Source organism: Micropterus dolomieu, linkage group LG20 (assembly GCF_021292245.1).
Source record: "Micropterus dolomieu isolate WLL.071019.BEF.003 ecotype Adirondacks linkage group LG20, ASM2129224v1, whole genome shotgun sequence".
Classification (NCBI taxonomy): Eukaryota; Metazoa; Chordata; class Actinopteri; order Centrarchiformes; family Centrarchidae; genus Micropterus; species Micropterus dolomieu.
In genome coordinates this window covers 32,057,686-32,070,788 of record NC_060169.1, presented here as the reverse complement: position 1 = coordinate 32,070,788, position 13,103 = coordinate 32,057,686, and the positions used below count along the sequence as shown (strand labels likewise).

General features: G+C 38.9%; 2 protein-coding genes across 3 annotated transcripts in view; one reads left to right on the top strand and one right to left on the bottom strand.

The window, feature by feature from the left end:
• Positions 1–9,767, top strand: part of cep89 (centrosomal protein 89) — a 40,365-nt gene extending 30,598 nt beyond the window's left edge. Inside the window, exon 17 of one of the 2 annotated variants that reach the window (XM_046032512.1) lies at positions 9,738–9,767. In XM_046032512.1, the coding sequence (XP_045888468.1) occupies positions 9,738–9,752 (15 nt within the window). In that variant the 3' untranslated portion in view covers positions 9,753–9,767. Of the gene's footprint in view, positions 1–9,587; positions 9,609–9,737 lie in introns of those variants that run through there. The other variant, XM_046032514.1, reaches the window with a different exon arrangement.
• zgc:165481 (uncharacterized protein LOC100073327 homolog) lies at positions 4,831–7,760 on the bottom strand. Its single transcript, XM_046032515.1, has one exon. It carries the CDS (start codon positions 7,758–7,760, stop codon positions 7,029–7,031), a length of 732 nt encoding a protein of 243 aa, XP_045888471.1. The 3' UTR covers positions 4,831–7,028.
• Positions 9,768–13,103: the final 3,336 nt, after the last annotated feature.

Below are 13,103 nucleotides of genomic sequence, written 5' to 3'. Positions count from 1 at the left end.
GCTTTGTGAGAAACATTTACACTTATACTTACTTTAACTTTATTTTGGATGCATAGGTCCCTATCAGTAAAAGAAAAAGGAAAATTAAAATACAAGGACAAACAGTACAGAAATATGTACGAGATCATGGCATTTCACATGTCCACAGTGATTAAAACACATACAGACGTATGTTTCAATGTTTCCAAAACCAAGAAGAATTCCTTGTGTCACTTTTTGTGTAGGCTTAGTTTAAGCCATTTACATTTTTTTAATCAATTTGCAGACACATACATTTATACATGAAATTCCTCAATACTGTATGAAGGACGGATATGATACTAGTCACAAACATATCACTTACACCTGTCTGTCTTGGGAACTTAAGCAAAATTCTGAATGCATTTTTAAATGCCAACTGCAGCCAGCACATTGGCTTGTGCATACAGTTTGCAACGCTGGCGCTGCATATCGTCATCATCACATAAATCATCCCTGATTATTTGACATTAAAGACATGGCGAGGAGGAGGTGTGCACTGCACTACAGAATATCCTTTCTTCAACCTTCCATTAACCTCACCATTAAATACTGCAGCTTGTGATTTCCACACAGCCCATGTAGTCATGACAGCCAGAGCAAGACTATCAAATGTGAATACATCTGATGTGGTGGGCTTAAAGGGGACCTAATATACTGCATTTCCAGCTCTATATTGTAGTTCTGTGACTCCTGTATGGTGACTTTGCATGATTCAATGTTCAAAAAAGTTTGGCTCACATGGATTTCTTTTTTATACCTTTACCTAATCATTTGAAACTTTGGTCATGCTTAATATGAACGTCTGACATTGTAACATTATAGAAATGCTAGAAAATATGAAAAAGCATAATAGGTCCCCTTTAAGACTCGGATCAAGATAGTTGAAAATTAAACATCCTTTTCTATTTCTTCCCTCCTTTTAATGTAGTAGTTTTTTGTGTATACTTGTGAATCTGTAAGTAGGAAGCAATATAATATGTGATTTACTATCTATAAATGGCCAATATCACACCAAAATATTGAAATGTAGAATGTTAATAGAATAATAATATTCATGCAGACCTGTGTAGAATCAAGTCGCAACCACTGAACTGCTGATATGTAATCAATCACTGCATAATTTTGCTCATACACTATAAGTGATGGGAAAGGCGAATAACCAACCATAAAATGTCTTAGCCCACTGGACATTAAAAGAAAAAAGATGAATGAATCTAAAACCTAAACAACCAACATTACATGATGCAACATGTGTAATCATCAGTATACGGTTACCTCAATAATAACCACATAACTAACTTGACAAGGCAACATCAAAGGAAAAACATTGAAATATCAGGATTATTAACGCTTAATTGTGTCTCTGCGTCAAGGCATTGCCTTAGCTCTACCTATGAGAAAAGGCTTGTAGGACTGATTCCACAGCACACAAAGGTCCAAATTTCATTTCATGTTAAAATGACTTGTCACTCGTACAGTACTGTGCAAGAGTTGGGTTGGAAAACATGCTGTAATATAAGAAGAATTTCAAAAATAGACATGTTAATAGATTACAGTTATCAGTTAACAAAATGCAAAATATATGAACATATATTTTGCTTCAGGTGCCTCACGTTTACGTGCTTTTCCTTCAAAAATTACGTGCAAGTAATTTTTGAAGGAAAGGCACTTACGCAGGTAAGTTGGCCCAAACATCTTGGAGAACCACCCACAGTTCTTCTGTGGATTTAGACAGCCTCAGTTGCTTCTCTCTTTCTTCATGTAACCCCAGACAGACTCGATGATGTTGAGATCAGGGCTCTGTGGGGGCCATACCATCACTTCCAGAACTCCTTGTTCTTCTTTTCTCTGAAGATACAGTATTACTTAATGACTTTCGCTGTATGTTTGGGGTTGTTGTAATGCTGCAGAATAAATTTAGGCCCAATCTGATTCCTCCCTGGTGGTATTGCTTGATAAGTGTTTAACTCTCCAGCATGCTCATTCTTGTACTGCTATCCAGCTCTTTGGCCAACAGACTGCCTTGTGCTACAGCAGAGATGTTTTAAGACTGAGGAGACGCGCCACTTAAAGGGGCTATATGTAGTTTTCAATGAAATTAGTTATTAACAGATCAATTTCTTTTTGTCAATGGGCTCTAACCTCACAAATGAAGCACACGCCTGTTTTCTTTGTTGCTTGGAACAGCCACTATTCTGGTTTTAATGTGAAGGTACAGGGTCGGGTGTAGCCCTGTGCGTGCCCCTGAGCCTCTCTCAGACTACAACACCTCAGCTACACCACAACTACATGCAGTCCACAAACACCTTAAAACGACGGGCTCCCAGCACAACACAGGCTCCAACACAAACTCCACGTAAGGATAAAAACAACAATAAAGGTTTGTGTGATGAAGCCCATCCGACCAAACGAGACAGTCAACATCAGAAAGGCTGGAGTCACGGAGAGTCACGTTAGCTCGCCGGCTAATGCCGAGCAGTTGCTAACGTTACAATTTTATACATTAGATATTATCGCTTTCACTATAATAATGTTACTTTTTGTCTAAAATCTCATTTATAATGTTCTGTCTAGCTCACTAACCATTTCGTTATCATCCAATACATTTAGCTGTGTTGACATTGCTGAGCCTCCGGTGAAAGACACAAAGATAGTAATGCTGAAAAGCAGACAGGCGTCCATGGTCCTCAGTGTTGGATGTTTCTTTGTGCTTCTTCTGGAAATCCCTGTCTGCTTTGAAATTTCTGGAAGAGAGCTTGCTAATGCAGGATAGCTACCTTGTGTCTTGTTGCTGTGTTCAGTCTTGTCATGGTGTATGGCTTTGGAGAGTAAACTATCTTCAGCAACCTCAGCTTATTAGCTAAGTTTGGCTGTTCCTCGCCACAGATGTATTCCTCCTACACAGCTGTTTCTGTTTCAGTTAATGATTGTTTTTCAAACTACATATGGAAATGATGATTTTTAGCAACTGCTTGGTATAATTTTAATCATACACTTGACGATATGCCTACAACATTCCTGACTTTGTGCAAGTGAACCTTGACTAATTGATGCTGTTCTGTTTGCACAGTACTGTATGTTGGCTTCATAGTTTTCCTGCATATGGTGGTGGAGTTTGGTTTCCATAAACAAGTCACAGCTTTTCAGAATGAGAAAATAAATCAAGTGTACTCCAGGTTTAAGGGTCCACCAGTCAATAGCATGCATAGCCAAAAAGATTTTGTTTTGTATCTGATACTCAAGTGCCAGAGACACCCTCTTCCCACCAGCGCATGATCTCACCTTCACCTCAAATAAACTCTCAACTCGTATCAGGTGATAGAGGCCTCTCTATTCAAATGACAATGAAGGTCCACAAGATGGTTACTGCACTTCGCTTAACCTTTTCACAAATGTTCCATTGCAAAGCTCAATGATCATATTCTCAGAAAGATATCAAAATTTAATTGCAAATGTTATACATTTTTTTACCTTACCACGGCACATTTGCTTTTATATCTCACCGCAGCTCATGGGGGCTGCTGAACTTGATGAGGTGCTCAAACTCACAGCAGCAGGTGATTGATTCTGAGATGGTAATGTAAATTCAAAGTTCAAGCTCTCACTTTTTATACCACCCTGAACTGCTAGCAAACTCCAGCAGTTGCTGTCTTTTTAGTGAATATCCAAATGTCTATACCCAACTCTAGCTCTAACACATATAGTGATTGTAATGCATGTTGCCACATTGTGAATTGAAAAGATAGGGCTTGTGTGTTAAGTCTGTGCTATAAAGAGAGGGCAGATTGTGACTACATTATTCATGTGTAATTAAAATTCATGCCCCATCTCCTTGAAACACCTGAAAATGTTGAATATTTTAGTGAGTGCTTGTATAAATATAGCCAGGTCACAGATTTGCATGACCCATGCTTCTTGACGTCAATGTAAGATGATTATTTTTCTAATTCAGAATGATCCTCCGCTCTTAGTTTGCATTTCTTTCCCAAGAACCTTTACCAGTGATCAACCATAACCATAGGATCACATGAATATTTGTTTCTTCCGTTGTCACAGTGTTGGGACCACTGACCCTAAACAATTTTTAAAGAGAGCAATGAAAACTGATGACAGTGTTCTCTCATATTCAGGGTTGTCTTATATTTTGATTCAGGATGGTAATTCTGTTTTCAGATGTAGGGTAGGAGATGTTTTTTTTTAATGTGACCTGCCACTCAGTTCAGAAAGATGAAAGGCAGGGTCCTTTTAGATGTCAGTACAACCAGCAGGACAAACGCTCAGCTGACAAGCACTCTGTCCAACAGCTCTGCCAACTCAGGCAGAAAATAAAATCTCTTTCTACAGTCTGACCTACTCCCGTCAGTCATCTATCATTTCTTTGTTTGTTTTTTCTGTTGCTTTTTCTGTTTGTCTTCAGCTGGTTGGACTGTATAAACCAGTCTCAGCACTTTATTGCTTTATGAGTGTGTCTTTGACCATCATAGTACTTTTAAAAAATAAGAGGGAGTTAGAAATACTATCAATTTAAGTTAGTTTCACTAGTTATCACTATTTTATTGACACCTGAAAGTAATTGTGTGCAGTCAGATCTCTCATCAAGCTTGCAAATGTTTGGAGAAAATCTTTCAACAACAAAATCCTGTCTGTTTGAGGTTGACGAGACAGACTATGGAAGACTAACCTATAACAAGAGGTATGTTGCCATTCAAAAAGCGGACTGAATCAGCAGACAGCAGACATAAAAATAAGCACACAAGCAATGTGTAGAAAATTCTCCATTTATTTCATTGTCTAATTGCTTCTGTAATCAGTAGTGTGGCACTAAGCTGAGAGCTGCAGTCAGTAAATCATAGACAGAGGGAAACATAGAAGGAGTGGGCAGAGGCAGGTAGAGAAAAAGTGGGAGGAAGAAGTTTGCAAAGGAAAGGTAAGAAAGGAATATATAGAACCCCAACTCCAGAGAATGGACGGGACTTATTGGAGAGGGGTTTGGCACAAGATGAATATTAAAAAAAACAAATCATTACCTGAAGTTTATCATTGAATATATCTCACAGTTATCAGCCCAGCGCCCTCAGTTATCAACATTGTACAGAAAAGGTTCTAAATTGACTCCTAAGAGTAAAATTGCACAAGTATGCTTTTGAGCACAAGAAAGTTGTCGAAGGTGCATAATTATTACAAGCACCCTCAACAGTAATGTCCATTGATAAAACCCACCATGTATGTGAACACAAAGTTCCACCTACACAATGAAACACTCCTAAAAACAATTTATAGAAACCTCTTAAGTGCTGCTGGAAATGTCCCTCTGTGCTGGGTATCACTGCAACAGTTCAAGATGTCTCCAAAGACAAACTTCTGACACACTTAAATGTACGTTTTGGTCACAGAGCTATAGGGAAAACTATTTTTTTGGAAATCACAGGAGAAGCTTAAAGCTGAAGGAGACTCGATAATAAATTCCATTTTATTTTTTATTTTTTTTTGTCTACATACATGTGATGCACTGTGCAGAGCGTTTGAAATTGCATTTAAAAATCTGATAATTGTTAAAGCAACACCATTATTTATTGTGACATTTCTGCAGTATGTGCACCATGAAGGTAACAAAGAACTCCCATAGCCTTAAACTGTACCTTTTGAGCTAAATGAGCTGTTTACAACCAGTACCACAAAATACAACAGAGCAGCCTTGCCTCTTTCAACCCACCAAGAAACCTAAAGTTTGTTGCTAAACATCAAGAGTATCAAAAAACCTGAGATATGAGTCCGGTTTATGCCTCACATGCACCAAATCAATTCAACACAACAACCTGAATGGTGTGTGTCTGTATTACAAACAGAGAGAGAGAGAGGGAGAGAAGAAGAGGGGCACATTCAATAAGCGATATTAATAACCTCAACATATTTGCCCAAAGCTACTGCTGTGACAGTAAAATAGGTAACAAATAAAATTGTTATGGCCAATTCACAGGTAATTTGTCCTGGCTGAAATGTGCATTGCATGCAAATGTCCTTTTTTTCTACCTTACTTGACATACTTAATTAGAACACTGCATTTTTATGGTGGAAAAATCCAGCCAAATGGACAATCTTTTTCTGTTCCTTGCATTGTTGAACAATACTGTACACAGAAACTGGAATGTCAATATTGTAGCAAAGGCTAATGCATGACTTGTCAATCACATTCCCCCAGAAGAGCAGTGTTTCAACCAGGATATAAAGATGTTGCAACAGAATTATATTAATAGGTTTAACATCCTGATATCTTTCAACCCATAGATGTCATAGGTGGACCAATGCTTTTCTCACTTGATGGCAAGACCAGTACCACAATAGCATATATAATAAATTATGTTAAATATTAATTTAGACTATAGAAATACTGTGAGTTTTTCTTTACAGATTGCACATTCTATCCATTATATAAATAGCCTTGCCATTTGGTGTATGGCATTTCATTTGTATGCTCCTTTGTCACCTCAGAGTGCTGTGTTTATGCATGATTTAGAGCTATACCAAAATATACAGACATCCTAAAGGAATTGTAAACCCCACCTTTCACTTAAAACTGATTGCATGCATGATTTGGTACACAGTGTTGATAAATGAGGGCCCAGGACTCTATCAGTGCTGTTGTTATATAAGTCAAAGATTAATGGTCCGCCATCAAATGTTTTGTTTGTCATACTCGCACAACACAGAACTAATAAAGGTTACAGAAATACATTACAGAAATGTAGGTATAGGCGCTGCCCCAACTAATAGAGCTTGTAAGGGGCCCTGTTCCTGTTGGCCAAACTGGTTTCAGAGTTGCAGCAGTCTAGGCAAAAGCCTAGACCAACACTAAAGGTCCTTTTAGGTCATTTACTGGGCTTATAAAGCCTATGTTGGATCATCTTCGCCATTGGGCCCCCTATCTATCCATAAAACACATCTAATACCTGCTTACTGGAGCTGACTTTATCCCATCCTAGGACCACCAGTTTTTGGGTAGCATCCTATCAGCCCCTGGAGGAGCAGTCACATATTCCCTGGCACAGACACTGGCAGAACCCGTAGACCAGGCAAACTGTCAGGCTTGATGGCACCAAGCTAACACATACAATGCCCAGTGTCACTCTCTGGATCACCAACAAGTAGATTCCTAGAGGCAGTGAGCCAAAGTATAAGAAACCCAGCAGCCAGACCAGAATGCGTGGGACATGATTACAGAACTTGGACATGGCATCCTGATCAGCCGGCCCATTGGAGCCCATCGATACTGAGTCAAGGCTCTGCTCAGCATAGATGTCAGAGCTGGCATTTTGGCTTGGGGAGTGCTGTGAGTCCCTCTGCACTTCCATTATAGTGATGACCAGGCAGTTGGAGGAGTCATGAGACGGGCTGGAGGAGGAGAAACTCTTAGGAGTCAGTACCACCTCGCCATTGTGGTCCGAGCTCCAGGATTTGTCCCGCATTGCCAAGTGGGACATTACATTAGCATCGTCAGGCAGGGCTGACACCTCATACTCTGTGATCTCAGTTTGATGTCGGCAAAAGGGGCAGGAGATGAAGCCTGCCCCATCAGTAATGTCCAGGATCTTAATGAGACAGCGGGCGCAGACCCGGTGCAGGCAGTCCAGGATCTTAGGTTTGCGGTTATGAGCATTGTAGCGTTGGTAGCAGATTTTACACTCTAATTCCTCTGGTGGAGGACAGTTCTTCTCCTCTGACTCAGCCTGAGGACAACTCATCTTCTGGGGAAGGAGAGAAAAATATAGAGACACATTAGAAAAGAGAGATAGAAGGATAAGGGTATTTCTCTAGTCCAGCACTGCATATGACTTTGACTAGAACGTTGGAAATCGCACCAGAACAAGCTAATGTTTCTGACTATTATTATCTGCTGTATTGCTGCCAGGGAAAGGTCAGAGCTCTGCCTTCTTTTCTGGCTGCTTCTATTCTGTGTACCTGCTGGTGATGAATGATTTATGGTTTGGGAGTTGGATCAGGGTGTCATCCCAGAGCCCTTTGTGGCAAAGCAAGAGCCAGAAATGCTATTGATATTTGGGGAGAGGTGGTAGGGACTGCTGCTCCTTCACAATTTTTTATTGATTCAGTAATATCGTGTAGAATACAGTGTTGTTCCCGTTCTTAATTAAAATGAACAGCCACTGAATTGAAGCCTTTATATTGTTACTACCTATAGACCAATCTCAGTTCTTTGTTAAAAGTCAGTCACTATTGTGTTTATACTAACTAATGTCACTGACCAAATGAGTGTTTTGTTAGCATTAATCTGTACCTGCTGAATGAATTCAGGTCAAATGCAGGAAATGAAAATCATTATTACAAAACTGTTGGATGAAAAAAAAACATCATGAGTGAAAGAAATGCAATTTAAAAAAACCTCATCGGCCATTAAATGACTGTCACCCATGCCTTGGAGCTACTTAATGTACTGTATGTGTGAAGATATTTTCAAATACTTGAATGGTCTTTACTGTCAGTTACACAAGGGAGTTTGAAGAATGGAAAGAAGTAACAGAAAGTACAATAGAAAATATAGACATGAGTTACATGCTTTAAACACAGCAGCACCAATCTGGGGTGAAGTTTTAGGCTTGTTATTGACACTATGCCTTGTATTAATACTAACTGATGCTAGCAGCTTCAGTGTGATTGTACATAATTGCTGCCTGCTAAGTCCTAAAGGGCTGAGATGAGAAAACTCCAGTGATCACTTTCCTCCATGGGGAAACAGCAAGAAACTGTCAGTCATTATTAATAAGGTCAAACTGCTGTAAGCATGTAGAAACCAAGCACAAATAGGAACAGGGTTTCAGAGACCCACCTCCTGTACTCCACCCCAAAGCTTTTACTGTAGCAGATCACTGTCATCTGCAGGTACATAAAAGCTCTTTTAAGATTTCACATTCAAAATACTTTATTAATAGTAATTAATTATACTACTGCTATGAGTTAATGTATTAATGTAACTATTTAAACATTTTTAAACAGCTATTTGACATTGCCCTATTTCTTTTTTTGGTTTTGAAATGAGTTGTTCATTGAATTGCCTCTTTTGACTTTGTCAGTTATGTCTCCCAACAGCAATCAGCTTGGTTGTGATAACTGATAAGACAGTTTATTTCTGTGTACTTTTAAGAGGTATCTCAGGCCAATGATGTGTGTATATATGTGTGTGTGTGTGTGTATGTATGTATGTATGTATGTATGTATGTATGTATATATATATATATATATATATATATATATATATATAACCTTTAACTCACTTTAATCATCTCATTAACTACGTTACAGTATGACTCCTTATATAAGAACATTCCAGTCACTACTCTTGGAGTTGGAAAAATAATTATTTTGTCCATCAAGGATTATGTAGACTGTCTAGTATGTTAGTATGCTATTTATCATATAGTTGTATGCGTTTATAAAGCCCTATTCTATATGTAGATCCCTTGCTTATATTTATGAGCTATTAAAATTAAATGAGATAGGACACTTTACAATGTCATGGATAGACTTGTTTTAAAATGTTCCACTTGCTTCTACAGATTTAAGGAGAACAGCATTTATTTTTTATGCTCTCTTCAAACTGCCAGCAGCAGAAGATGAAATATGAATGCCAATTTTATACAGGTAGATAAATATTCAGTAGTTTCTTTTTTTAACCGACAAATTTTCTTATTGTGTCATTATGCCAGTGTATGACTGTGTGACCTCCACCATATGTTCGGCAATTGTGCCAAAAGAAATGGACAGAAAGGAGTTTAAAGATGGGTAAGCTATGCTGGAGAAATCCAATACCATGACAAATACCACGAGCGAACAATGACACAGCAAGTAATGTAACAGCAACGTTAGCTAAGTTGTAGGTTAGCAAACTGTCGCTACAGTTGCTGTTGCAAAGCTAAGATGCAGAGACGACGAGACGGTCCCAGAACGAGCACACCAGCTCCAGATAGCGATACTCAAAACTATCCTGCTACCATATCTAACATCACAACAACAGTATGTCTTGGAAAACTAGAGAGTAAGCTGAATGTTACCTGACACACAAATCCTGATATTTTTCAGCGCACACACAGAAAGGACAGCTGGCGGACCCTGAGGAGATTTTTGCTGAATTTGACAAAAGACATGTATAATATTAGAATCTTAAACCCCATACCTTTTAATGAGCAGCTTCTGCGTCCGCCGCTGATTTAACAGACAGATCAGGAACCTATCCTAGACACCATGTCTAATAACACTTTAAGATGTTGCTCTTAAGTGCATTTCAAGCTATGCATGAGCAGATATATCCTTTTGGAGCTGTCCCCCTTTGTTCTGCTATGGGGGTTGCAACTGGGCAGCTTTTGCCTTGTATGCGAGAGTCTCGAGGCCTCCTTGATGGGCTTCTTGGTGTGGGAGAAACGCACCAAAATCGACCTGTGGTTCACATGGTTCACCGTTTTGTGCCTCAGCTATGCAGCTTACATGTCAGGTTGAAGTCAGATAACACAGCAGCTGTGACCTACCTGTAATATCATTGTATTAGATTTTTCAGTTTGTTCAGAAAAGCACTGAAGATTGTCCTAAGGAACAAACATCACCTACTGTGGTGTGTGCCTTTTGTTACTTCTTACTTTACCTCTGTATTTTGTTATTAACTATATGTCAGTAAGATGCTATATACAGTAAAGAAAAGACACTCATTGATTCATTCATGACCATGAAATATAGATTGAATAGGTGGATGTTGCACTGGCAGCTACCCAGCAGGCCTCTCTGTGACTTGCTGACTGTTAAATATTTCAGCCACCAGTCTGTTACATTAAACAGCCTTCTGAAAGATGTCAGACAGATGTCAGAAAGAACCAGCTCCTGCTGCATCAATCCCAGGAACAGAATTGCCCAGTTTTCCCCTGAAGTCCTAGACAACTAAATGTAATAAAGAAAGGCCACTGCATTAAGGAACAAATCAGTACCTTTTTATGCAAAATACAACATGAAGGTGAAGGTTCATGTTGTTCTTAAAGCTATCCTTTATCATTTACATTGTAAACAAACATTCAACTTTTTACTCTTTTTAATGTTATGAAACGTTGTCAATATGGTATATCAGCTTATTTTCTTCTTTTTTCATTGCCAGCTTTAATGGCCCATTACATTTACCAGCTGTTAATATGTATTACTGCTCTGCAGTTGTGCATCCAATTCGGAGCTTCCAATAGATCCACACATGCAACAAACCTGTTTATAGAATTTGGCTAGAAGATTTCTAAAAAGTCACATTTTAATACAGTTAGAAAAGTTTGAGTTGAGTAATTACATTGCTGACTGTGCCATTGTAAGGTTCCTGGTTTGTGAGGGGGTACACTATGTGCAAAGCTATTCATCACCACACCCTATTCCTATATGCAGTCCTTTGAGGACCAACCAGATGATCCAGAGCAGCATAGCTATGTTGTCATCTGGGACACCACAAGTTTCCACTGGGCTGCTCTGGTTCAACAACCTATGTTTTTCCATTCTTTATCTGCTGCCAGATTCTCCACTACACAACCTTGGAAAGCTTGGTGTTGGAAGATCAGAGCATTAGAGCATACCCATACTACTAGGAAGCCTGGTGTCATGAGCTGCTAAAGACTATTAAGATAGGCTTAGTCAATTGTCTTAATCTTGTGGCCAGATAGAGATGAAAGGCAGTATGTATTTACAGTACATGTAGAATGCAAACTGTATTTTCTGGTCACTGTATATGGTTGGTTGGTTGAGAGGTACAAGAGGATATGGGTGGTTGATAAACGCTGGATGGAGGGAGAAATGACAGAAGGCTCATAAGGGGTGTGCCATTGTGATACAGAGCAGCTATAAGTGTATTGCGGGTTGAGTCACAAGACAATAAATAATTGAGGGCAGTGATAACTAATGGAATGATAGTGTGGTTGAATATCAAACCAATCAGTCCTTGTCTCCACATGAAAAGTGTAGAAATGTACAGCTTCCTAGTGTAGCATTATGTATTTATGAATACGTGTTCTTTTTTATACAATCTATGGTCTGACTAACGTATCGGTTTATTGACTGGTGTACTGTCTGACAGGCAAGTTAACTGGTTGGTTGACTACATTTTTCACAGGTTGACTGACTGATGAGTTGGTCTCCAAGGTAAATATGTTGAATGTGAAAGGCATAAAATTGATTTCAAATTGGTTATGTAGCGCCATATGGAGGGGGAATAACACAGGTCAGGAGGTGGACCAAAGCTGACATTTCAAAAGGTCAAGCGCAAGTTACAAAAACAAAAGCAAGCAAGACTGAACATGACCAAACCAAAAATGTAAGCCATGCGAAATACTGAGAAAAAGAAAAAAATTCAGAGGAGCAATAAAAACAAGAACAAAGTAAGTCTGAATCAAGTGAGCCTTTCTGTGAAGATGAGAGATGTGAGATGTGAGATGCCACTACAACATATTTCCTAGTAAGAATACTAGGAAATACCTGCCTCCTGACTTCATAAACATCCATGATTGGACCTCATAGACTCCCCACAGTCAATCAAGGCACTCATAGTGGATGTGATGTGCATACTTAAACTAAAGGCTGCTCTACATGTATACATGCCACTTTCAGATGGCTTTAGAATTCAATCCATTAAAAGTAAAGGCCTTAATACAGTCTAAAAGCAGGATAAATTATAGATACTTGTACTAGATACTGAAGGATACACCTCCCATGTCACTCACTGCATTATCTGTTGCACAGTTATTGAACAGGCAAAGTGTCTTTTACATATACATTACATATTGCAGGCTTTGCGTAGCCAAACAACGAGTCTGTAGCCCACAAATTTGTATTGGTGTGCAACTATTTATCAGTTGTGTCATTGCCATCAACATCCCATTCCCCTCATCTGTTGTGGTATTACTGCATAGTTGTCTGTTTCCTTATTAATTAAGATGCTAATTTCACCAATTACAACAAGACAGTCCTCCCAAGAACAATGACAGCATCATTCGTTTAAGCAACTGCCCCAAAACGATGTATGATTATGTTAATGTAACAAAGCCCTCTAGTGGCCGTAG

Coding starts and splice junctions, on each gene's coding strand:
- zgc:165481 (XM_046032515.1), bottom strand. CDS start 7,760: ATGAGTTGTCCTCAGGCTGAGTCAGAGGAGAAGAACTGTCCTCCACCA.